Source organism: Brachyhypopomus gauderio, chromosome 7, assembly GCF_052324685.1.
Source record: "Brachyhypopomus gauderio isolate BG-103 chromosome 7, BGAUD_0.2, whole genome shotgun sequence".
Lineage (NCBI taxonomy): Eukaryota > Metazoa > Chordata > Actinopteri > Gymnotiformes > Hypopomidae > Brachyhypopomus > Brachyhypopomus gauderio.
The window spans coordinates 17,488,708-17,516,239 of NC_135217.1; the positions used below are offsets into that span (position 1 = coordinate 17,488,708).

At 41.5% G+C, this 27,532-nt stretch overlaps 1 protein-coding gene across 3 annotated transcripts; it reads left to right on the forward strand.

Annotated features, from left to right (window-relative positions):
- Window positions 1–3,237: 3,237 nt before the first annotated feature.
- vipr2 (vasoactive intestinal peptide receptor 2) lies at window positions 3,238–27,532 on the forward strand. 3 transcript variants are annotated; one of them, XM_077012215.1, is made up of 15 exons: window positions 3,238–3,441; window positions 8,645–8,747; window positions 14,086–14,193; window positions 16,921–17,012; window positions 21,662–21,759; window positions 22,097–22,235; window positions 22,473–22,623; window positions 23,645–23,705; window positions 23,871–23,940; window positions 24,522–24,613; window positions 25,118–25,253; window positions 25,348–25,389; window positions 25,500–25,669; window positions 25,978–26,047; window positions 26,445–27,532. In XM_077012215.1, exons 2-14 carry the CDS (start codon window positions 8,684–8,686, stop codon window positions 26,018–26,020), a joined length of 1,266 nt encoding a protein of 421 aa, XP_076868330.1. In that variant the 5' UTR covers window positions 3,238–3,441; window positions 8,645–8,683; the 3' UTR covers window positions 26,021–26,047; window positions 26,445–27,532. The 3 variants fall into 3 exon arrangements, with proteins under 3 accessions (XP_076868330.1, XP_076868328.1, XP_076868329.1); XM_077012213.1 differs by lacking the exon at window positions 3,238–3,441 and adding an exon at window positions 3,477–3,905; XM_077012214.1 differs by lacking the exon at window positions 3,238–3,441 and adding an exon at window positions 3,477–3,905 and having other exon boundaries at window positions 25,500–27,532.

A 27,532-nucleotide genomic window follows, 5' to 3' on the forward strand; every position in this document is an offset into this window, starting at 1 on the left:
GAGGACGACCTCACTAACTACCAGCCTGATTCATCATTTCTTCACGAGTCTTAGTGTTAGGCCCTTTTTTTGGTGACAGAAGAATGTCACATTTATTGTGTACATATTCATATTTCTTCATTGGCAAAAGTTTGTATATTCCGAATTCAATTTGACTGCAGTGTGACGCTCACAGTTATAGGGTAAGAAGAGGCGATATTGTGGGACATTTGATGTAATTGTGTTAAAGCTACTTTATGGCAATCATACAGCTTCACCACAAGAGGGCGATCGACCAAAGCAAATACACAGACAAGTCACACAATCTAGATCATTTAATGCAGGTCTTTATGTGTTTTATTTCACCACAGATTTACCACAAATTTATAGTCACGGTGAAAGAAATTATTGGCATTTTATGTGTTTATATCATATCTGTTATAGGCTACTCGACTAAGTTTTTTATTTTAGGATGGAAACCAGGCCTTCGCTCCTCTTGAGAAATAGCATTTATATGTGATACAGGAGGCCAGGTTCACATATTTGGGGGTAGTCAGTTGCTGTTTTAGCAACTGCAGCTTTAAAACAAAAACCAACACACACACATATATAAATGGCAACACAAAAATCTTCCAGACTTGATTAGACTCTACAATAAAACATAAACACATGTCTATATTCCTCACAGAAGAGAATCCATGTTTTTACCCCATTAAAAATTTAATATATTGAGCATTACATTCATATTTTTGGGACAAATAAATAAATTGTGTAATTTTTAAATGAGGCAGGAACAAGTCGTGAGGAAGGATGCAGATTCATGTGTCACCTAGACCTCCAGTTACTGCAGTGACTGTGTAGTTTTTCAATCAACACCCTGTCAGTCTGTAGCCGCCTTTTCTGTCACTGTCCCCTGTGCTCCTTCCTAACCCTCTCACTGTCAGAGAGGAGGCCCCACTGCCAAACATGCCAGTCCGTTATTCCTAATGCTGCTGTGCACATGCGGTAGGACTGTCCTGGGCTCTGGATATTTACATTAGCATGTCATAACAGGACAGGAGAGGGGGCTTGGGTAGTGCGGCAAGAATAAACACAGGAAAGGAGCAGTTTCATAGCCAGCCACACATGCAAAGGGATTTGGATGAGCGCATATACCGGAGAACAGCATTCTGATTCAGTAGTAATATCATTGCAGTGGAAAGTATTCAGCTGTTTTAAAATAAAGGCACATCTAATGAAAGCCGGGTCAGGGTACATTCAAACTTTCACAGTTTTCTGCAAAGCCTCTAAATGCCAGATTTTATTGGACAAGGGGTGTGCTTACATTTTTCTCTCTTTATTATCACAACAAAATATTTAAAGGTCTAAACAGACAATTAAACATTTGATCAAATGTTTATCATCATTTCTATTATTGCAGCAAACTTCACTTTTTGGAACCAGTTTCTGATGTGGGACCATGTTTAACGGTTGAGGGATGAATATGTAAGGAATGAGACACCTCATAAACACAAAATAATTCTGACACATGTGTAAACATTACCAAACATGGCCTACCTTGTTATATGAAAAGAATGGTTCAATTTGTAGTTCAACACGTTAGGTGAGAGTATATTGAAGAGTCTGCATATCACTGCCATCAGAAATAGCAATCCAAAATGTTTTCTCTCCCCATTTTTGTCCAAGTAGCTTTAGAATTCTAAAATCTAATTAAGTAATAATAATTGTAGTTGTCACATGTGTAAGAATAAATAATAAGCTGTAATAATAAACCAATTATTAATAAACCAAAAATGTGATGACATAAATGACACATTATTTTTTTCTGATATATCTCCAGCACCCAGATAGGACTACGGAAAAGAATGTTCTTAGCTCATCAGCTTACATTAATATTTAAATAAACAATCAAACAAACAAATCAGAGTTGCTAAGGAATCAATATAGATTATCAAGATAGCATATAGGATGGACATTTTTGCATTAGAATCTGCATATTGTTGATTTCTTGTATTATCTGTGTTTTCATAATGTAATTTCTCTCTTTCCATCATTTAATATATCGTCATTATATAAAATGACCAGAAGAGGTCACCATCATGCCAGTTCTTTCTTATATAACGTAATTTATCACATGATCAGACTGACGTCAAAAACGCGATTAATATATGCATAGTGTATGTATGTTTAGTGTACCATACTGTACTCAAAGAGACTGTAGCCTACTAAAAGATGTAGTGTACTGCACTAAAAGATATAGAGATATAAAATTGTTCATAAACAATCTCAGCATCACCACATTAATAACCAAAGTTTTTGTCCTAGTGCAAATTTACGTTTCCCTCTTTCGTTGTAAAAAATATAGGCTACAAAGCACTCCGTTTTCCGTGTCTGCACAATACAATAAACGGAGTTCTGAATATATTTACTTTAAAATTAGTCTTGGACAAGGCCTTAATCAACAATGTGGCTTACGGCTGCCAAGATCTGACAGAAAACTGGAAAACAAAAACAAACAAACAAACCAAAGCGCTCACAATCAAGCCAGAACACCTGAAGCCTTTAGCGTTCCCACACGATACCTGCAGGTTGCTATATAGACCTTGTTTATGATGTTATATTAAAAAGAATAATCATTAAAAATTCTATGTAAAGATATCTGATAACATAATTGCAACATTTATCACAAATACCATATATAGAGGTTCATTCTATATGAATGAACCTCTATATATGGTATTTGTGATAAATATTTATCACAAATGATAACATTTATCACAAATACCATATATAGAGGTTCATATATATATATATATATATATATATATATATATATATATATATATATATATATATATATATATATATATATATAATATCTAATGAAATATCTAATCACTCTAACATCTTTGCTCAGGTCTTCTGTCGTTTGCCTTGTTCAGCAGAGACAAGGGTCCTCATAATGGAGTTACCATGGTCCCTGGTCAGGGTTTGGGCTTGGGTTTGGGTCTCCTCGACTTTTCATAACCTTACTCAGCCAGTGTAAGACGTGTCTGTTGCGCATCTCCAAGAACCTAATGGTGTACATGAAATAAGTGTGTTCAATGTAATTATGTATTTTGTCTGCTTTGAAACAAGGCATAACACAAAATCAGTAATTAAACTTTTACATCGTGTATCTCCTATACACACATCACTTATTAATGATTACAAGATTAGAATGAAATCGTTTCACACCAGGTGCTAAATCAGGAACATCAATCGTTACACTTTTGTCTAGACCACAATTTTTAGAGATCTCTAATTTTATAGTTTTCCTCAGACGCACAGACAGTTTTCTGGCCGACTAAACTCTCAGACTTTCCTGACGGGAATGTAGTGAAATGTCATGAATTGAGATCTGAAATATATCGAGCCTGCTGTTCTGCATTATGAGAAGCTGTGGATCACCTTGTCATTACGGTATGTGAGTTGAAACGTTTAATTTTAAAACTGAAAAGTTGGCGTTTCAGAGTGGTTTAGATGCTTCAGGTCTCCTCCAAACCCGCAGGATTAATCAGGGTATGAAGTTATTGTATTAGGGCGGTTTATAGGCGAGACTAGAGGCTCTTTAGACTCGGAGTAACGAAAGGAGGAGAAGCTACCACAGTTTCCACAGTTGTTCTTAGTTGACAGTCGCACCCAACATCGGGGTCACTCGTGTGGACGTGAATTACCGTCGCATTTTCTTCACGGATAACGACCTTGCTGGATTTTTATTTCTGTCTGCTTAAAGTGGCTCATTATCTTGATACATGGATTGTAATGAACAACATTTAAACCTCTGACGAATTCATCTGGGAACAGAAGCCATTCAGAGTGCAGAGCAATAAAACATGTATCGCATCCACTATGTTCTTCTCATCGTAGTTTGGCACTCGTGTTTGGTAAGTTACCTTTAACTGTACAATATTCAGTTTAATTCGATGGGTTTGGGGTATTTTAAAGCTTTATATAGCATAATATTTCGCGTATGTGACAGGAAGGAAAGTTCACCTGGAGTCCAAGAAGCGTAAATCAAGACGAGACAAGTCGAGTTGAATTAATTTCTAGATTGGACTGAATTTGAACCGTTCGTTTTGTCAAATGTCTTGGGTAGTTTCGTGAGCTTGCCAGACATTAGTAACCACGTTGTGCATATTTTCAATTGGGGTTAGTTCCCGTCTCCTTCACACAAATTACTTATTTAATATGATGAAAAGAACCCACTGAAGACCCTTGAGGTTGCTGCTAAGAACTGGGTCATGTGGTTGTGGTGAAGAAGGAGCTGTGACTGAAACACGGATGTTCAGGTGTTTCAGGAGAGTTTTCTGTGGCCCGAACATAGCGGCCAGAATTAATCACCATCAGCTTTTGGTTCTCATCTGAAATGCCAAAGGCAGTTTACTTCTCTTAGCACTTATATTTATATAATTTATGCAGCCTACTGTGTTCTTATATTTTGCCAGATTTTAAGAAACATTTCCCATTAATGTTGTCGAGATCTTTGAAAGTTTGTTCATTTTGATATTCTCTGGGTTAATGATGTCTCGTCGTTCATGCCCAACGATTCCAAAATGTTATAGGGATTTGTACCAAATGTGTCTTTACGTTGTATTTCTATATTTTTTTGAAAACATGATTTTATGCCTTGTAATTCCTGAAAATAGAAGAAAGTGCACCAATATTCGAAATGTGTCCTATTGGAAGTTTGTATATTTGTACCAGCAACCGTGAATTTCTCAAAGCGTGCGGACAATATGCTTTTGTGGCTGCAAGCTTATTTTGGCCAATTCTCCAAATGATTTAGGAATGCTGGAAGCACACACCATCTGTTATGGTAGCCAATTAAGCGCCACCAAACATCATTTCATCCAGTTTCACCAATGTGCTGCACTGCTGATAACCAGCCAAACCAAAGAAACCCTCTGATAAAAACGTGTTAAGAACGTGCTACTATTGCAGCCATTAGCTGTAGTTCTAAGTGGCAGTGTAGAAAGGCCATATTTAAATTGAGTGTATGTGTGTGTGTGTATATATATAATACATAAATATAAATTTGAGTTATGCTAAGTGCTTTCCGTTTCAAGTGCATTACCTGGTACATTATTTAATAGTTTATTGGCCTTCTCTGACTGAAGTATGGCACTTTCTTAAATTGCCATACCCAGGGGAAAACACGTCTCACCACACTGTATCCCATAATATGTGTTCCATTAGTAGAAGGGCCTCTAAACTCTCCTTTATGCACTACCACACCTTCAGATGACTAGTTTGCGTTTTTGAAGACAATGAGTTGATATTGTTGATATTCTTCTTGTGTATGTGTGGTGATAGGTTGGAAGCTCAAACCCAGCTTTACAGTTCACACGTATTGTGGTTGTGCTATATGTCTTTCATTTTACCTGGTTGTCCACAGATTTTAAGGAATAGGCTCTGAAATTACATTCCTGATCCTTTTCTCAAATGATTTCTGCAAACGTAATGCATAGCGATTCGAACAGATATAGGTGAGGGTGTTTTATACACAAGAATAACTTCAGGCTGTTAGGGGTCAGAACCAAACCATTTCCATAAATTATAAACTGGCTAGTTCTCCATCTTTATTGCCATTCAGACTTTTTAACATAAGCTCCATTATAGATCAATGTGCCTGAGATTAAATTACAATCCATAAATGAAAGTAAAAAAATGTTACGAGTGCATTATTGTTTCCTCTACAACTCAGTTCAGGACATAATTATAGAGTGAAAGTGGCTTTATTTATGTCCTCATAGTCATAAATAAGTGTGGCTGTGGTGGAAACATGTTCAGTGAGGGGTCATCAGCCCGTCTGGCACAGTGAGTTTCCACACACCACCAATTCAGACTCTTCTCATCTTCGTGCAGCTTTATCACTGTTCGAGGAGGATTATCCACTGCATTTAATACCTCCCCATTATTTTTCATTAGGCTGAGATATAATCCAGACTAAAGTGGGCTCTGAATCCAAAGTATGTAATGTTCATTAAAGATACACTAACACATTATTTGTACAGTATGTTGAGTTAGCCCACAGCTGTTGCAGGATCATTAAATGCTCACCTAGAAAGGCCGTTTGGTTGTGCCTAGTGTGCTAGTAATGAGTCAGTTCACTTCAAGATTTAGTAGCTGTTGTATTTATTCTACTGCATGTGCTGGATGCTGTAGGGGTGACTAACAGAAGATCTTAGACATGGCATTTCCATGCTCATGTTTAAATGTGTGTGTAAATAGTTGAGTACTAAATTTGTTGTCGAGACCTTATTAAATTTGATAGAATATTAGTCTGCTGAATAAACCTTGCATTAAACATTTGGATATCTCTAATATTGAGACCAAATGGCCTGAGGCTGAACCCCAAACCGTGATGCAATGAGTTTGCGGGAAGTGCGATTGGCAGTGTTAACCAGTAGGGAGGGATTAGTCTCCCTTTTCAAATCCCTTTACCATCACACTAGTCCTCATCTTACACTGCAATATTTCCCAAAGTAGGAGTTTCAGTTCAGGACTTCCTATATTTTTTATGATTGCACGAATATTTCAGCATGCAAATTCATGTACACACAGAGTGTGTCCTTCAGTGTCTCTGAGATGATCTGGACAATTGTGGTAGATGTTACGCAGAAACACACAATCCCTGTGGATGCAACAGAAGGAATTAAAAGCTGAAAAGTTAGACACTGATGATTATTTGTGAAGGAGTGAATGAGTGAATGAGTGGTCTGTTAAAGGACATCTGATCAGCACTCCTCTCCACTTTCTTTTTCTCTGTCAATTGCTGGTGGAGAATTTAGAAGTTTGTGTTTGTGTGTGTGGAAGTGTGTGTGTGGCTGCAGAAACAGACCGAGATCCATAGGGAGGGCAAGAGTAGAGGTGTGACTGCTGTTACACTGACACTACCACAAGGAAACAAGATCACACCTCCGAGGGCTGCTGCTGGGTTCAGGTCCCTGCTCGCCTGCCCACGGTCAGGCCCGTGTTTCAGCAGGTCATATCTGCACTCACGCCTTTAAACAGACTGCATTCGTGCAGATGCATTTATTGACCTATTGAGTGCGTCCTCCAAACCTCCTCTAACTGGTGCACTCTGGTATTTTGTATGTTATATGTGTAGTTTCAACAGACCCATCTGTGTGTGGGTTTAATTTTTTATAGATGAACTGTCTGTTAATCCAATGCTGTTTCTCCAGCTGCAGAGATTTAGTTCTCATAACAAATGATTTTTTAAACCATGATTCCATGTTAATGGAATAAGTCAGTTGTTGGTGCTCAGGCAGTGGGCCTGCACAAAGACTTTTGTTCCTGTAAAAATAGGGATTTTCTTTCAAAATGAGATTATAAAGTAGTGGCAAAATACAAAATGGATCATCACAATGAAATGCAAAATTGCAAACAAGTGACGTTCAGGATCCACTTATTTATCCTCAATAGAAGGATAATACATTAGAAGTATTTATCCCCAATAGAACTTCAATAAGCACCTTTAAAAAATCTCTTCAGTAATATTAACTCGGAATCAAATTAACTGATACATTAAAATGTATTACAAATGTGCTAAATAAAAACATTATTATTTTTATTTTATTATTATATTTCTTTTTACAATAGTACAATAATTACTGCCTAATTTTATTAGAACTAACATGCATTTGTTCTATTTAATTAACCAGTCTCTTCTGGAGCAATGAACAATAGAATCACTAATAGCATTGCATTATATTTTTACCCGTAATACCATATCTACATGCTGAATAAACACTCTAATGCATTGACTATGCTTCACAGTGTGAAATGAGTTTGTTTTTGGAAGAGATGAGATAAGCATGCATGATGAGCCCTGACAGTGTAGCAGGCAGTATCTGATTCAGTATCTGATTCAGTATCTGATTCAGTCCATTTAAGAGAATATATATGTTTGGAAAAACCCAGAGCTTGATCTCTCTCTCTCTCTCTCTCTCTCTCTCTCTCTCTCTCTCTCTCTCTCTCTCTCTCTCTCTCTCTCTCTCTCTCTCTCTCTCTCTCTCTCTCTAACACACACACACACACACACCCCTATTAATGTGTTCACACATTTAGGTCAGATACAGCTGCAGTATCTTAATGTTCAGAGTAGTGTTCCTTACAAAAGGACGCACATGTCCCACCCAAAAGCCAATGAGGTGGTGAGGACTATTTTGGATCGAATCTGCTCCATAAGCCAAACACTGCCGACTTAATGCCATTGCGTTTTCACATTTCTGCTGTCAAGGTTTCACATGACTTGTAGTAAGATTCATTCCCATTCATTTCTCAGAGGAATTTTGCGACTGTGAGTTTTGATCAGCTGGCCATTGCAGTGAAGTGTGTCATTTTAAATCCTGTCAGATGCTGTCAAAAGCAAAGGACGTTTAACTGCACGGGAAGTATTCTAAGCACTATAAGCTTTTAATGGAACAAATCATGCTGGCCTTGTTAAAAAAAACACTCACTATGTCTTCACAGAATGTCTCCATAGATCCCAAATTTAGGTCGAGATGTTGATGGTGTGTTTTGAGAGGTGTTGCACCTGCCGTCTCTTTTACTTAAGTTAGATATTGGGGACGGAGTCGTGCGAGACGCGTAACAGTGTTTTCATGTGTGTTTACAGATCAGCGGGAGACACCCGACATGCCACTTCCTGTTTGAGATGCAGCTGGCTAAGAGAGAATGCCTAGCCAAGCTGGAGGAAGAACTTGTGCCGGACTCCAAAGGTACTACACATGTCATGATGCTGACACAGCCATTTGTGTCATACCATTGATCAACATTTTTAGTTCAGTTCTGCAGAGTTGCACAGGAAGTCCAGCCCCGTTGTCAAAGCATGGCTGCTTCACACTATAGTGATGGGTAGTGTTTAGTCAGTTATGCCAAGTGCTCACTCAACAGCAATTTCTATTCCCAAAACAATGTGGAATAATGTCTTTTGTTATTAGACTGTATTTCATTCTTGACGCAACAGTCTAGGTATGGTTGCCCTTATTATGCAGAAGATTCACCTTCACCAATATCCTCAGAGCTTCTAGGAAACAAGCATTAGTGGGGTTTTGAGAATTTTGATAATCACATCACGTAACCATACTGGATGGAAACACTACTTAATCACACATTTTTACTGCTGAATGCGCATTTGGATGGAAACCTCTGTGGAATTATATTATCAAGTGTATGAGTTAAAGATGTTTGATATAGAGTTAGTTCTTTTTTAAGTCCCATTTCTGCACAGTTAGCACAGGTTCTTTTGGATATAAATCTAAAGTAAGATATAGACACTTGAAGTTTCACATATATGTAAACTTTGTGTCCACATCTGACTTTAGATGTGCATTCAGAGCATCCATTTAGAGTTTCAGTGCATGAATTCTAGAATTCACTCACTCTTGGTTAACTTCAAAATCTGCCTCTATGACAGGAAATAGAGGTAACTGCCAATGGCTGGGACACAGAGAGAGGGACACCCTCGAGTACAAATGAGAGAATCCACTGAGAGTGGTGGATAATATTAAAGATCCTGTGGAACCTCCATATCCAGACAGATTTACAACTAGTGGTCATAATTTTTACATAATTATATTTTCGTCTACTGTGCTTTATCGTCTCTTTCCTCAGGTGTTTGTTATAGGTATTGCTTACTGTCTTTTTCTCAGATATTGTGCATAATTGGGTTATAGGAATTGCTTATTGTCTTTTTCCTCAGGTTATGTGTATATTCAGGTATAATAATGACTTGGCATAATTGTTAGGTATCATATGACTTTCGTCTAGTGGTTTTTCCAGCTTAAAATACCTTGTGTTCAGGACTATCTATACTATCTTGGAGATTCCAAGCAACTACGTAACACTTTTGTAAGTCGCTCTGGATAAGAGCGTCTGCTAAATGCCATAAATGTAAATGTAATGTAAATGGTCAAACCCAACCAAAATGCAGAAAACAACAGTGCCAATAGATGTTCCAGTCCCAAGTGATGGAATGATTCAAAGGTAGGAGAAGTTAAGCTAGGGACTGAAAGAAGAAGACATAACGTGGAAGGTTATCTCCAAGGTTGTCCCCGTGGTGATATGTTCACTTGTTGCTGTGACCTCTAAGCTGGAGGACTGATAATACCACTGACCTGCTACTGACCTGCTTTTATAATTGGCTGACTAAGGTTAAATTGTCTTTAACATCAGTTTCTTCAGGGATGGTGTTCTCTAGTCACATAGCGAAGAAGTTGGGCGGCAGGCAACTGAATAAAGAGAAAAACTGACAAGAAGGTGAAACATGGCCTGTGAATCGTCTATTCACACAATGACACCTGTGAACCATCCCACTTCTGGAACTATAATCTCTTCGTTACGCTCAAGACCACACTCGTACAGAAGTATTGTGTGAATTTTTCAAATTCCACGCTAACGATTAGTAGCACAGTAAATCAGAGCCGTGATTGTGGTGTGGCAGCCCTCGTGTTCTTTGCATATAGATTTATTTCACAATATTCTTCGAGGACACAAGGCCACGGTTCCTGTGTGGACTGTAGCCCGAGAAGCTAAATTAGTTTAAACTCCCTCTCACCCCTTTGTAATGGGATCGTATGTTCCTAATCTGTCAGGCTTTGTGGGATCATGTTTGATCTTCAACCAGGCCACCATGTACAAGTGACTGCTGGATCAGAGGGTTTTACTTTGCCATCCAGGTGCTGGCCAACACACTCCCATGGTGTTGTGACTTTAAAAGCGAGGGCTTTTCTATATTTACATGGGCTTGGTATGTCACAGACACGGAACAGAGCCGTTCATCCTAATGTCTAATTATGAGTGTCACCCTGTAATTGCAGCCATAAAACATAGCTAACATCAGAAGAGTAGAAAGGCCATACATGTTGGAGTGGAAACTGGAATACTAAAGATTATTGTGGAACTTTATATCTTTATAATCGGGTAAGATAAAAGTATGATTTAGAGGGGCAGATAGCGATCCATGTTGGACCTTCCTTCTCCTCTGTGGAAAACATCTGAGCCACTGCCTTCTCATTGTTGTTGTCTGTATGAGTGCATTAATCATTCAACCCTTATTTCATATTCTGGAACATAATACATTGAGCACCAATGCAGTCTGCTGTCACTGTTGTCTTTGTTAAGAAGAAGGAGGTCTTAATACAGTTTTGTTTGTTAGCATCTCATTCTCTAAATGTTATTTTTTTAGGGAAAAATGTGATGGAGCCTAAAATTCATTTTATTTTTTTATTAACCTCATATTTCAGTGAGACTTTATTTACTTGTGTGGATCATTTCATTATCAGTTGGCTCAGAGACTACTAACACTTGTCTGGTATGTTCGTATATCTGTAAAGGAGCTGTGGAGTACAGAAAAGGGTACAACAAATGGAGCTTTGCTAGGAATATTTGGGCTACTTATTATATAATGTGCATTCTGTGACATTTCAAAACAAGGCTGTGGAGGATGCGGCGACCATGTGACCTGTCTGGGATCCCACGTGACCTGTCTGGGATCCCACGTGACCTGAGATTCCTGTCTACATCAGTAAAGTGTTCCATAGCCAAGTGTTTTCACTGGGTTTAGCCTCTGGCAGCCACTTCATTTTCAGTACAAATAAACTCAGTGAGAGAAGAAACATTTGACGCTACTTAGGAAAGTACAGCTCACTGCAGTAAATTTATCAGTAGTTGATTTTTTTTGCTGTATTTACAGTCTTTTCCTGTATCTTTGGCTTCGCTGACCATTATTTGCTAAGGTTCTTCATGTGTAAAACATGGCAACTTTCTCAGGCCCTGCAACAACAACAAAAAAAGGCTTCCCAAATCGATGCACTAACAGGATTTACGAGTAAAATGGCACATTATCTAGATTTTGTGGATTTTCCTTAATGATTATGCAATCTGGTGCATATTTGCATATGGGTACAAAATATAAGTTTTAATGCAAAAAAAAAAAAAATCATTTAGTGCCTGCAATGTGATTTACCAAGTTTGAAGTGTAGTATCTGAGTATTAAATAAACATGACTGCTGAACAGGTACTAGGACAGGTACTAACTGCAATGCAAGGGGGTAGGCAAGTTCCCGAGCTGAAAATATACTTTGAGTAGAGCCTTATTGAATACAAATAGCTGCGCAACTAGTGCTTAGCAGAGACAATTAACACGTAGCACACACAGAGCGAGACTCAAAGATGAGCGACAATCACAACATCGACACATTAAGTACCTTAACATAAACAAGAACCAAGAGCAATGCATAATGTTGACGAGACAAGCAACAGGTGAGAAGGATGACCGCATGCACATGGAACCACACCCAAAAGAAATACATATATGGACATAAACGTACGCAGACCACACGTACACATGCCTGAGCAGAGGGGCCAAAGGCTGTGCTGTGACACTAATGCTTTTGCAGCTGTTGTCATCTTGATGAAGAAACTACGGGAAAAGACAATAGATGTCCAGAAAGGGTTAATCAAGGCCAAAATAACACGCTTGTCTTTTTGTGAATATGCCATTTTGGTTGCATTATATATTAAGTATTCTTTTATGGCTATGCCACCTTTTCATAACTACCTCGGTTGTTCATTTATATTTTACCTACAGTTTATTATTTATAATTATTTGACATTAATTATTTACTGTTTAAGATATTCTAATCTAAAATATTCTAATTTTCATTAACTACACACCACACATACAATTTAATGGACTGCCCAAGCCAATCAGTGCCCTTTATTTGGGATCTTAAGGAATCAAAGCCTCTGCCTCTTGCTCAATATAAATGCTCTTATGCAGAGATGTGGGCTTAGCCAATTGCATCCCTTGTTTACCTCTGCCTGGTGGATTTCCTCCAATGAATGTTCCAATGAAACTTCTGGGTGCACCACATGCTGTTTTTGTCCTGACCCATGACTCGCACTGAAATGCGGTCAGTAAGGGCAGAGCGGTGTGTAACTCATGCCCCCTAGGTTAGCCTGCACCAGGGGACACTTGTTCAGTATGTGTTTGAGTTCTGCTACATACTATTGGTACTTCAATGTGTTATAGGTGCAAATACATGAATGAATGAATGTTCAACTTATATAGCACCTTTCTAGATACTCAAGGTCGCTTTACAATTTTAACACAGGGACAACTCTTACACTACCATTCACACACCGGCGAGAAGCAGCAGCCAATTGCGCACAGCGTACTCTCTACCGGGATCCACAGCCCCCTGGGGGAGTGAATGGGGTGCAGGAAGGGGAGAGAGGACAGACCCTAGTGGCAGAGCACCATCCACCACTGGGCATACAAGCACACACACATTCATGCACAGACACTCAGACAACTGCTTTTATTGAACATGAAGACACACAGACACACTCAGGGAGAATTTTGGAGGGCCAATTTACCTAACCTCCATGTCTTTGGACTGTGGGAGGAAACCGGAGACCCCGGAGGAAACCCACGCAAACACAGGGAGAACATGGAAACTCCACTCAGATAGGGACTTGAACCCAAGACCCCAGTGCTGAGAGGCAAACGTGCTAACCACCAAGCCACCGTGTTGGTGGTACATGTTTTTAACATGAACCAGTAATGCAATAAAAAATGAAGCGTGATCTGTCATGTATCCTGTCAACCGATTGCCTGTTATATAATCATCCCGACACATTTTGCTGATGCTTGGAACGTGCTGTCCCCTTCTACCACAGGGCGGTTGAATGAATTAAGATTTTCTCTTCTAATGCTGCTCTCCCAGGGTCGATTGCAGGGGGCATGGCAAATTTCTCACGGCATCAGAGATGTCAATTCCAATGTTCAGAAAGTAAAAGTCCTCACCAGGATTTTGCTCAGGCTTCCAGGATTGTGTTGATTCCACTAATTTTACCTGGATTGCACTAATTAGAAAATCTAGCAAGGAGCAAAATCCTGGTGAGGACTTTTACTTTCTGAACCTGGAATTGACACCTCTGCACGGCATAGATGCTGGCATATCTGGGTCGTTGGTCCATAGCTGGATCCAGAAGTGGGCTCCCTTTCCTGAGCGGATTGTGGCTGTTACACTGTGGGTTTCTTCTCCGCAGGCTGCAGAGGGACGTGGGACAACATCTCCTGCTGGAACCACGCAGAGGTCGGGGACGTGGTCGTCAATGCCTGCCCGGGGGCACTGAGAAACCTCTTCGGCAGGGATGGTAATCAATTTGAGCAGACCGTTACTGCAGGACAGCCATGAGAAGAGTGTTTGCAGGGCTGTGTCCATGGAGAGCTGAGAGGTCCTCGTGAAACATGACATTTCACCCAATGCTTCATTAGCAGTTGAAGTTTTACTTGCATTTAACTTTAAAATGCATGCATACATATGCAATTTTTAAATGCATATGCAGCCTTTACATACTTTCATAATCAAATTTCATTTCACCATTTCACTCAGCAGCCAGCGGTGCCATAATGGGTCTCCTAACAGAGATCCTAACTGAGAATTATTCGGGAACAACTTATGCTAATTTTTATATGTGAGTACGTGTGTATGTGTGTGTGTGTGTGAGTATGGGTGTGGGTACGTGTGTGTGTGTGTGTGTGTGTGTGTGTGAGAGAGAATGAAAGCGAGAGATGAAGCGTGTAAGGGGGACACGGGGTCAGTCCAGGACTGGTGTAGGCACGTTCTTGCCCCTGCGAGCCCCAGCTTACCTTCAACCCCCCCCCCCCCCCCCCCACACACACACACACACACAACACACACACACACACACTACCCCCCACACACACACACACACACACACACACTACCCCCCACACACTAACCCCCTCTACACATGGAGCTGGAGCACTAGGGCATTTGGTCTCAGTTCCTGCCCGATGAGCTGGTCCAATGTTTTGACCCTCTGTGAACTGTCCAGTGAGGGGTCGATGCTTGGCTCTGTTATTAGCCCTGTAACTCGTGAGCAACATCTGGGACAGTAGCCCATATTACTGAAACACTCGTGTCATTTGAGTTTGAATGGAGAATTGGTAGGAGAACTGATGAAAGGAAAAAACAAATATCAACACTTATTGTACGTTTAGGTTCTAATTGGACACAGTGATGGGATGATGCTGAGTACAGGTGTGATGATGTCAGGATAATTGCAGCCTCTTCGACTGAGCAGAAGAAGCCCACCATCTGCATGAGCTCTCTGTGGTGTTCCTGGGACTGCTGGTTCCTACTTTAAGAGAGTAGTACCATCTCTCCTGGGCCAGCACCTGTGCTGCCTGCTCCACTTGCAGCAGCTAGACTCTGTATGACGGGTCTTTAAGCCTGTGTAGGCTAGAAGAGCGCTCCTCTCCTCTCCTCTCCTCTCCTCTCCTGTATCCTCTCCTCTCCTCTCCTCTCCTCTCCTCTCCTCTCCTCTCCTCTCCTCTCCTCTCCACTCCTCTCCTCTCCTCTCCTCTCCTCTCCTCTCCTCTCCTCTCCTCTCCTCTCCTATCCACTCCTCTCCTCTCCTCTCCTCTCCTCTCCTGTATCCTCTCCTCTCCTCTCCTCTCCTGTATCCTCTCCTCTCTTCCATATTGTAACTGCAGAAAGAAAATAACATTTATACTGTGTTTGCTCCTCTGTGGCTGTAGCTAGTCTTGAACATGACTAACTTGTGCAGCCCAAAATGAAGAGGTTCTGACAACCTGGATCATCTTGTTTGGGCTTCAGTGTAGCAACAAGCAGTCCCTCTGGAGGAGACAAGCCCCTCAGAGTCCATGTGAAGGAGACAAGACTCCTTGGAATGCTCTGTCGAGTGCCTCTGTGTTTGTGGATGTGGGTGTGTGCTTTTGCCTGTTTGGCTTTTCTCTTTGAATTTATGAATCTGTATTTATGAGCAAGCAGGTGTGTGTGTGTGTTTGCATGAGCACGGAGTGTTCTTGTGTGTTATTATTCATGATTAATGTTTCATGGTGGTCTGATAGTAAAACATGTGTGGGGAGTTTACATTCTTCACCATGTGTGCTTTACACCCAGATGCTGCTGCCTTCACTGTATGTCCAACTCCCCTGACATGCCATGAAACATTTAGACCTCTCGGCCTCTCTGCCTGGAATCCCAGATATATGGTGTTTACCCTTAGAGTAAGGAGTCTGTTCTGACTTATCAGATTTACATTCTCTTGGAGAATGGGCTGTTATATTGTACAGTAGTGAATTGGTTAAAAGATCATTGCTGTTATTATGTTTGTCATAGGTCTTTTAGGAGAAGTCAGAGATAGCTTCGCATTTTTCAAGAAATGCATTTCACTCTACCAATAGTAATTAGCAAAAGTAATTGTCATGCACTAATCTAAGTTTGTCAAAGGACATTGCAGTGTTTTATTGTTATTATTTGACTACGTAGAATAATGCAGGGTAAGCTTTTGTTGTTTCTGGCACTGTTGTAATCGTTCAAATTTATATAATGTATAATTTGTCTGCCAGCCCTGGCAGTGTAGGTATGAAGGCAGCTATTTATGGAACATCCTGTGTAGGAGGCAAATGTATTTTACTGATGCTGTTAGTAAGCCTACACCATGCAAGGAGCGCAAACATAGATCCGAGCTCTGTGAAGGACGTCCCTCAGTGGTTTATCTCTGTCCATTGACTCTCTGTCCCTGATTAGTGGCTTGTGGACAGGTTTGAGTGAGATCTCCCTAGTCCCACTGATGATGATGAGAAATTAGATGTTTGGTGTGCTAAGACCACCGCTAGCAAAACTGAGAGATGAGTATATGAACGAAGCTTAGCTGAAAACAAACAGAACCCAGAACCACAGCTGTACTGCTGTACCTGATTAACACATAGCACCCACAGCCACGCAGCAGTGGTCAAATGTAATGAGCAGCGTAGGTAGATAAGTGATGTCTGTTGCCGTGGTCTTGCTGAGCAAATCAAAGTCTCTTCTTGCTGTTCTTGTATTTCAGGGAACATTAGCAGGAATTGCACGGCCAGCGGCTGGTCGGAGGTGTACCCCAGCATCAGCAGTGTCTGCTACTCCGACTCCGAGTCCAGCAAGGTGAGCGGGACCAGAGCGGAAACTCTCAGGCTGGTGACTGGCATTCGTCTGCTGGGTAGATCTGTATCTCCTGGCCTTTACGTCAGACATGATGGTTATGAGAAAGTGGTGAGCTCAGCAGACAACCGTAGAAAAGAACAGTCCCTTCTGTATGATGGTGGCCTCTGTGGTCCACAGATTGAGCGCCTGACAAAACAGTGAAAGGAGCTTTGGCGGCTTTGACACATCTCTGTCCAAACCACTCGGCTCCCTAGCGTGGTCTTCTGCCAGCGGAGGCTGCTTTGGAGTGTGTGTGTGTGTGTGTGTGTGTGTGTGTGTGTGTGTGTGTGTGTGTGTGTGTGTGTGTAAGGGTGACAAAGTGAGACAAAGGCATTTTGACTCACTAAATTGCAGTTTTTCTCCTAAAAATACCTGCTAGGCTGAAGGAAAAGTGTTTGTCTAGTACAGAAAGCAAAATAGACTTAATTCAACCAGACTCATTCAACTTATTCTCATTTTAGAGCTGAATCTAAAAGAACAAGAAGTGTTTGGTTTTATGTATTTTGCTGGAAATTAGGCCCTCGTTAAAACCGCTCATTGCAAGTTATTACGTTCTGGTAGTGCTGCTGTTGAGTTGTGGGTAAATCATAAAGGCTGAGATAACCCAATGAACACTTCAAGAAATTAATGGTAAGACAGTGACTGTGTCGGACATGCCCTCCAGAGTGATGGGCCCAACAGTGACGGTGTCGGGCACGCCCTCCAGAGTGATGGGCCCAACAGTGACACACCCCCCAGAGTGATGGGCCCAACAGTGACGGTGTCGGACACGCCCCCCAGAGTGATGGGCCCAACAGTGACGGTGTCGGGCACGCCCTCCAGAGTGATGGGCCCAACAGTGACGGTGTCGGGCACGCCCCCCAGAGTGATGGGCCCAACAGTGACGGTGTCGGGCACGCCCCCCAGAGTGATGGGCCCAACAGTGACGGTGTCGGGCACGCCCCCCAGAGTGATGGGCCCAACAGTGACGGTGTCGGGCACGCCCTCCAGAGTGATGGGCCCAACAGCTGGACTCAACACACTGTGAAGCTGTTACAGTCCTGCTTCATACATTCCTACTTTTGGTGCACAGATACTCAGGCAAAAGCATAAATACTATGGATAGTAAAAGGCTGGCATTGACCTCTTGATTAAATGCTGAAAATAATGCTCATGCTGTATTGACCAGGCAGAGAGGGATCCAACTGTGGAAGAATACCGCTTTTATTTAAATGAGTCACGTGTACAGAAAACGGCAGGTGAATCACTAGCACTAAGATCAGTAGCGATAGCGTTTTCTTGGGGAGGTCGGGACAGTCCAGGGTCATAACAGGAGAGCAGAATCCAGGAGGTACAGAAGGGCTGGGCAGGAGACGAGGTCTGGGTAGTGAGCAAAGGTCAGAACACGGGAGATCAAACAGGTAATGGAAACGCTCGGTTTGCGGCATGTGTCTGCAATACTTCGCGGCTAGGAAGTGGAATGAGGTTGTATAAGTATGGTAGAAAGGGGGTGTGGTGACGAGTGACAGGTGAGGCTGATTCACAGGAGATCAGGTGGCATTTCTTACATATGCAAGAATCATCCTTACATAAGGTTTGTATAGGGAGACCTTCTTGTCGGTTAGAAATAATAAATCAATAGATCATTAAATGGTTATTGGTGCTATATTATTCTCAAGATCTTGTCGGAAAAAAGCTTGTGTTTTCATTATAACAATTACTGAACAGTGATGTGTTCTAGCGTGCAGAGGATAGGCAATGTAATAACTTCCCACCCCAACAGCAAAACCATTAAAATTTTTGTGGAATTTTTCATTTGGCTGCTTGGTCAAATTCAGCAGAGTGGCCGCGTTCGCCCGGGGACCAGAGACCTGGCACCTTCAGCTCAGTGGTGGGACAATGGCCATATGCTTAGCTCCATCTCTGATGCAGGCAAGAGGCGGCATGGACCTTGTGGCCCTGCTTTGGGTGCAAGAAGAACACAGGAGGTTCAGGAGGAGATCAGTCAGCTTGTGATTGGAACTTAAAATTGTTTAATAAACAAAAACAATAAAAACTTGCCTAAAGTGGCATACAGTTAATAGTTAGACTTTTTTCTTGCGATGAACCCTGTACCCAGAATTCCCTCTGTATATCCTGTGTATTGTGTGCTATTATGTCATCTTCCTTACTGATATACAACATAGTATTGAATCAGTTTCTTTGCTCATTTTTTGTGATTGACCACTGGAAGCTTCATGTCAAATCCACTAGATGTGATGTAATGGCACCACATGTGAGTTGAGCCCTCACTAAACACTATGTGAGTTGAGTCCTCTCTCCTGGAGTGCTTGTCATGAAAGTGTCCAGCATGACGTTGGGTGTCACATACTGAAACTAAGGACATACTAGCATTATTAACTTTTCTACAAGAATAGGCCACATGATGTTAGATGATGCCCTACTGAATAGCCCTAATGCAAACCAACCCATTAATATTATAAACAAGCACATTATAAAGACATATTCTGAACAAGTAAATAAATCATTATTTGATCAGATAAGTCCTCTGGCCAGTAATGATTGACTCCAAGTCCAAGTCATCAATATTACGTCTGAGACTGAGTCCTGCTTTGCCAGTACTAATTCTATGCCACTAGATTTGTGACAGGCTTCATAAGCCTTTATAAGCACTGTACAAAGTAACAGGCTTTATAAGCGATATGAGAAATGTTTACCATCTTCACCAATTTATATTAGTGGTATGACCAGGCGGTAACCTCTTATATGGATATATGTAACCCCTGTACTGGAGGAGAATGGGGAAAAAGCAAAGGACTTTCTGGCTGACTGAACTCACTGTGGAAGCCTTATTGTGTTTCATGTCTTCTTTTTCTCAGAAAGTTCATAAGCATCGGTATCTCCCTCGAATGCACTCTGTCGAATAAAGTGCTCCATGTGAACGTTTTCTGCCACGGCAGAGTTAATAAGGAAACGTACTTTTGACCTCTCTCAAAACAATGCAGGACTGCTGCCAATCTTGAGTTTGGGACAGTGGTCAGATACGTCTCAGCTGCTGTTATCTCCGATATGGGCCACCGAGTTGCTCTTCATTCTGTAACTGCGATGGGGGCAAATGAACATCAGGAGTGTGTGGGGGCAGTGAGGGCAGATTCTGTTCTTTAGAGTAGTCGTCCTTTTGAAATTAGCAATGATGACACAGGGCTTTGCCGCCTCAGGGTTCGGAGAGGGACTGTTGACCTCCATCTGCAGCCTGTTTCCAAGCGGTCGTGTACCAGAAGGACCCCTGCACTCCCCCGTCTAGAGAAACTGCAGCTCATTGACGAATTAAACCGCTTTGATCCTCTAACCTTGGAATATCGGTTCTGTTTTCAAAGGAGACGTGGGCTCAATTTTTAATTGGAAAAAAATGGATCGCTGGATGCATTCACATGTTTCTCACTCACATTTCACATATTGTTAACACCCACAAGCTAAAATTCTCTTGAGAGGGCGTAATGTATCCTGAGCCCCTCATTAGCTGTCCAGCAACTCGGCAAGCTGCCGCACGCGCCCGCCTTTTTAAACTTCATGGATTCACACTATTTTGACATGAGAAACTGTCAAACTGTTGCTGACTGTTCACAGGACACGTTCTTGTTTTAATGTCTCCGTTTATTATGAGTTTGTCCAGACACTTTCCATGGGCATCCCCAAAAATACATTCCACAGAGGCTCCTTGATATCCTTCTGCCAGTGTAAGTGTCTGTCTGAACCCTTCGGGAGTGAAGTGGTTCCTGCCTCTGTGTCACTGGTTTGCTGTAACTCCGGTAACTTCTAGGTCACTGTGCTGAATAATGTCCAAATATTTTACTTCTTTGTGAAATAATGTGGCCCATTCCTGGTTTAACTGGAGTGTTTTAGTTTTAATGTGATATTGTGTCAAAAGGTTATTGGATCCTGGCTGGGAATGGTACTAATGGTAGCTAATTCAAACCAGTATGTTCACTTTGGTAATACTGAACATTGTTAAGCACCATTATGTGTGTGCGTTTCATATCTGTCTGTCTATTTAAAATACTATACAGATATACAGTTATCCTTGTTAAAGCTTGAAAGCAAACAGAGACAAAACATTAGTCCTTTAAATAACATAAGTGCTTATAAACAAGGCGGGTATGCAGTGACTGAGCTGTTCTATAAAAGCTAATGGCCGACGCATGGAATGCTGTTAGCCTGATGTCCAGATCAGAAATGTTAGTTAAGCTTAGCTGTCTGTGGATATGCCAGGTTGTGTGTAAGGCTAGAAGAATGCTAGAAGACGCTCATATCTGAGCTCCATCATACCCGCATCCCACCAGCCACGCTGTCTGACCTGCTCAGGATTTCTTTGGATCAGTGGATGCTTGTCTCCCTGTCTGGTTTTGGGGGTGAAGGGGTCACACTCATTCTTTATATAGGTTGACATTTTTTTCCCCCCTGCCATAAATATCTATTTACAGGTTATTTATAGCTGTAAAGGTCCAGGCCAAGACGTAGAACAGATGGGGAGAGGGTTCGGTCTCCTGACATATATGCATATCCTTTATTCGTCGCTACCAAAAGTTAAAGCTGATTTGTGTTGGTAACTCTGTGTTCTTTTGTTTTATCAGCTGGTCTTCTACACTGTGGTGAAGACACTGTACACACTGGGCCACAGTCTCTCTCTCATCGCTCTTATTACTGGCAGTGCGATCCTTTGTCTCTTCAGGTACAAAAGAAGCCCTCAAACGCACAAGTGTGACCTTTCCCTCGTTGTGTTGTGTAATGCTCCTTGATGGACAGCTTTGGCAGATACTGCAATCATTAAATGAGCTGAGTTGGGTTGTAGACCATAATTCAAGAGTTTGGGATAGTATAAACAATACGCTTGGTGTTCTGTTTTGTCTTGATGGTGTTTATATGACAGAAAGGCCGAAATATTCACATAAAAGCTGGGAGGCGGATGCGCTGAGAATTGCCTAATGTTTAACTGGTTTGGCTTGGTGAAGGAATTATCCTCCTTGAAGAACAAGTCGGTTTGTTGAACATGTTTCCCATGTCTGCAGGAAGCTTCACTGCACCAGGAACTACATCCATCTGAACCTCTTCTTCTCCTTCATCCTGAGAGCCGTTGCTGTGTTGGTCAAGGACAACATTTTGTTTTCCCACAAAGAGAATATGGAGTGTCATGAACTTCCCTCATTGGTGAGCTGTTGGTGTCCAGGAAAAATGTAATAAAAAATTAAATCACATCTAAAAACACATGTTTACACCCTTTGCAATGGCAATTTTAATGTTACTGACATACTCAGTGGAATGTGCTTTTATCATTGCTCATAAAATATATTTACATTTGAGACAAACCTTCAGACTATAAAAAAGTGTAGCACTTGTGGAATAAGATTGTTTTAAAGATGGCTGTGTCATGTCCCTGTTCTCCAGACAGGGTGCAAGGCCAGCCTAGTATTTTTTAACTACTTCATCATGGCCAACTTCTTCTGGCTTCTGGTGGAGGGCCTGTATCTGCACACCCTACTGATGGTGTTCTTCTCGGAGAACCGACACTTTGTGGTCTATCTTCTCATCGGATGGGGTACGTCCCACGTCCTTTCACCAGACAAACTGTCTTCCCCTTCACTACACATGGGATTTCATTTATGGATATCTGTAATAAGATGGAACCAAGATATATAGCTAATTTCCAAGGTAAAAATTAATACAGCACACTCAAACTGCTGTGGCATATGTTGCAAGGCTGGATTGTGAATTATTATTTTTTGGCTACCACTGACAGCTATTGATGTGTTTGATTATTATGTTTATTGTTTGTGGGAAGTTCTCTTTTAGCGCGATGGTTAAAAACACAATCATCTGGTAAGCTGTTCTCTCGCTTGATGCAATGAAATAAACTGCAGAAGCCAGTCAAATCCACATGAAGACAGCCGAAAAAGCACACACACCATTCTCTTCTGCTCAGTTGCTGTTACCCATTCCAACCCCTTCCCTTAACAGGAAGCTCAGGAAACGACAGCGAGGAACAGGACAGCCCATCACTGGCTTTTCTCATTGCACTTTTACTGCATTATGCATTGAAGCATCTTTGTAGGTGATCGTCTCAATGGACCAGAGCCTCTGCCAAGCAGACAAATGAAAGCTTTTTTTGCCTAAAGGACTGAGACAGAACCTTGGCTCCTGGCAGACATCTCATCAACACCTCATTAACATTCTCTTTCATCATGGCAATGATAATAAACAATCTCACATTCATTGTGTTTACCAGGGTTTTCTCCCTCAACACGACCAGTACAAACTTGCGAAATCTAGGTTACACTGTTCGTTCGTTCGCTGGTGAAAATCAGGACCCTCTCCCTGCCAAGATCCAGACAGTGATATACTCTCTTCATTTCATTCTAAATTTGACATCAAAATAAACCTCAGGATGAGGTTATTGAACTGATGAAGCCAGTTCTTATGAAACATATCGCGTCTTAAGGTGCTTGATAACTATGAAAATGACCTACTTATATTTATGCTCCAAAATGTACAAACAGAAGAACTGGCATGATCTTTCCCTTCTCCTAAATCTGTTGATGGTCGATCTCCATCTCTGCTAGGTTTCCCTACAGTCTTTGTGATCGCATGGACCATTTGCAGGATGTACCTGGAGGACACAGGGTGAGTGGATCTGCTCTTGTTTTCGAACTTATGTGGCACGCTCAATATCGAACATCTGGCTGAGACAAAAGTCCCTTTCTCGATCTGAAAAATGGAAGATGCAGGTGGACTCGCTACTTCTATTGTGATTGTAAGTGGTGATTTTTCTTCCCCCACTTTGAACAGATGCTGGGAGAGAAATGAGGCTGCAATTCCCAGGAGGGTGATCAATTGGCCAATCATGGCCTCCGTTGTGGTAAGCATGTGACCCTTATTCACACCTTCTAAGTCACATGGATCATGTGAGCGTACCCGGCAGGAAGAGCAGCGTTTGCTCCAGGACTCTGAGCGCTTGCTTAATGGCGTGTAATCTATGTCAGTGTGAAACCTGTTGTCTGAACAGCGGGACACTGGTCTGTCATGAGCCATGAGTGTCCATGAGTGGGCAGGAGCACGGCCTCGTTGGGAAGAGAAGGTTGCTGCCCCCCCACCCCCCTGTCTGGGTGTGCTGACAGCACCCCCCCCCCCCCTCCCCCCCCCCCTTTCTGAGTGTGTTGTTTCCCCCCCACACCCCTTTCTGGGTGTGTTTCATTCAGTGTCACTTTAGATTCCAGAGTGACACAATATGACGTGTTACGTGAGGAAGAGTTGCTCTGCTAATGGAGCAGGGCGTGCTTTCAGGGTCTGATCATCGAGAAATGCTCTCTGGACAATGTTGTGAAAGCTCTTCACTTTGCTCTGATATTGAAATGGTAATATTTAATGAGGGCAAGAATGAGGGGGCATTTATTTATGGCTTAAATTATTGACCCAGTGTCTTTCTTTGTCTTTGCGCAGATTAACTTCCTTCTGTTTATTAGCATCATTCGGATTTTGGTGCAGAAGCTGAGGTGTCCTGATGTGGGAGGGAATGACCAATCACAGTACAGGTAGTGGGTGTGTTGTGGGTCAGACACATACACACACTCTCTCACGCATACACAAATAAACCAGTCACATGACCTCACCATTTTCCTAACTGTGCATTCATAGTAAACGTTGTGAGGTCCTGCGATAGATGTTTCCGACTTTTTGGTTGTTGATTGCTGAATATGTTTGAATATCTGGCTGTTGAGATGTTTGTGTGTTTCTGTACCACTCTGAGCCGTCATTCCCCAGTGCAAGCTCCGAGAGCTCATAATGCATGATGGGAAAAATTGCACTGCCTGCCACCTTCAGAGATGCTTCCATTTCAGAAATGGATTTTATTTTTTGTAACTCTTTGCCCCCGTGTGCATGATTACTGTGGAACATTTTGACAAATGTTATAGATCCCTGCTGTTTGTTGAGTGCCTACTTTGTTGAGTTTGTTGAGTAACCACACCTTCCTATCGAACCTATTCCTATGTAATCTATTCCTACTTCCTATCCCTGTTTATCTGTTCTTTTTTTAGGAGGCTAACAAAATCAACACTGTTGTTAATCCCACTCTTTGGGGTTAACTATGTTGTGTTTGTGTACATGAAAGAGGAAAACGAAGTGTTGGAAGACTACAAAATATTCTTTGACCTCGGCCTGGGCTCCTTTCAGGTACGAAGTTCTCCATGAGTGGGCAGGCGTGTGTGTAATTCACAATTGCTGTTCATCAGTTCCTTTTGGTGACTCATTAAATCTGGCTCCACAGGGATTGGTTGTTGCCATTTTATATTGCTTTCTGAATAGTGAGGTGAGGACTTTACAGAAAAATACTACTTATCCAACTACATTTCTGTTTCCAAGTGTTTCCTGTGTAAATTGTGTTTTGGGTGTGTGTGTGTGTGTGTTTGTGCATACCAGGTGCAGAGCGAGCTGAAGAGGAAGTGGTTGAGTGTGTGTGTGAAGCGATATATCAGCAGAGACTATCGTCTCCACAGCTCGTCCATGTCCAGAAGTGGCATGGACCACACGGCACCGTTCCACCGCAACTCCAGGGCGCAGTCTTTCCTGCAGACTGAAACTACTGTAGTGTGAGAACATACACACACACTCACGGGGTGTACACACACGCACACACACACACACACACACACACACACACACACACACACACACACACACACACACACACACACACACACACACACACACACACACACACACACACACACATACTATGAGAGGAAGAGCTGGTGTCCCTACACAGGAATTACCATATACATGGCCTGGGAATGTAACATTTTATTACCATCGTAAGTTACACATTTTGTGTTAATGCCAAATTGTGTTAGTTAATGTTTTGTTTTTTTTTAAACCAAATCTTGCTGTCTACTTACAGTTTGACAGTACTGGACCAACAATCAAAGTGTTTAAGAAGATAGAATCTCTGTAAAGAAGATTTGGTAAAGGTACAAGCACAGATTACGTCAGTGTTGATGTATGAGAACACATTTAATTTTACATTCACAGCATTTTCAAATAACTTATTTCAGCACTTACAACTTGTAAACACAGAAAAACGGCAAGGTTCCAAACGTTTTAATTCAAAAACTTTCTTTATTATTCAAGCACATGTGTTATATCAGACAGTGCTCTGAGTACAGTACTTATGACCTTGTAAATATTTCCTGGCTCCTGGATCTTTTTATGGATGGCCAGGGAGTTAGACACAGAACAGAGGCTTGACACAGTCTTTCCCATGCTCTGTGGATCTCTGCCATATCGCAGGGTCTCTAAAGCCCTGGAACATGAGCTTTAATGCTTCAGGGCTAAAAGCTGAAAAGCTGTGGTTTCCTTCTGTACCAGGCACATAGTGGCGTCGTGCTCATCCGGATTCTCATTGGACGACATTATTGCATCACTTCCCCAGCGAAGCCTTATGTTTAAGTTCCACGACTACGTTACGGGACGTTTCTCACACGAGAGGACACCGTGTTTACACTTCTCAAGCGGAGACAGAGAAGGAGCATAAAGCCAAAGTCCCAGTCATGTGCATGGACCCGCATCCCGCTCATGAAGGACTGGAGATGTGAGAAACTATAGTGTTGATTTTTTTTATTGTTGATGTGTTGATAATTTTATCCAAAGCATCGCTATAATTCAGGAACATCCAGCTCCTGGTGACTCTAGAGATCAACCACCCTGCAGCGCTCCAACTCATCTGGTCCTAATATTCAGGTGTTTATATTCAGGCCTTGATTAAACAGATAAAGTAGCTAAACTGCTCTAGTGTGGTAAATCTCCAAGACTGGCAAAGAAGCTGCAGATGTTTTCGTTATTGGTTAATAATGGCTTCAATAATAATAATACCAATAAGAAAATTACCAATCACAACCCTAATGCTCACAGTAACTATAACCGCTATACACACCCTAATACTGGAATTAATGCTATTTTTATATGACATTTCCCACAGAGTATTTTACTAACTGAATATCCAAATTAAGTGTTATATCATTTTAGATTCAGATTGAATACATTAAGAACTGACACTAATCTTTCTTGTGAACTAGTTTTGTCATTTTAACCACAGGCCTGTGCCTAAATCACAGCATATGAATGACCTTCAGTTGCGGGACTCGTATTTTGTCTTTGTGTTTTGCTGTGCTATGATATAACATTTGGAAATATTTTATCAGTTTTTTTACATACAATATTGTTAAAAGGAAGAACCCACATTATTCATTATTCATTATGATGGAGGTAAACATTTCAGTATGTACAGAGGAACATTATCAAACTTTGTTGAGAGAGCGAGATTAGCAATGTACATAAGTTTACAAGTAGCTAGTCTACAAAATATTAGCTTATTGTATCCATTTTGTAACTTTTAAAGGGAGCAAGATTTATGTTCATAGACAAGGTCAGTGTGCCATGACATGTTTTCATGTGTT

Coding starts and splice junctions, on each gene's coding strand:
- vipr2 (XM_077012213.1), top strand. CDS start 3,855: ATGTATCGCATCCACTATGTTCTTCTCATCGTAGTTTGGCACTCGTGT. Junction 14,194..16,920: donor AAACCTCTTCGGCAGGGATG/GTAATCAATTTG, acceptor CTTGTATTTCAG/GGAACATTAGCAGGAATTGC. Junction 22,236..22,472: donor GTCATGAACTTCCCTCATTG/GTGAGCTGTTGG, acceptor CCTGTTCTCCAG/ACAGGGTGCAAGGCCAGCCT.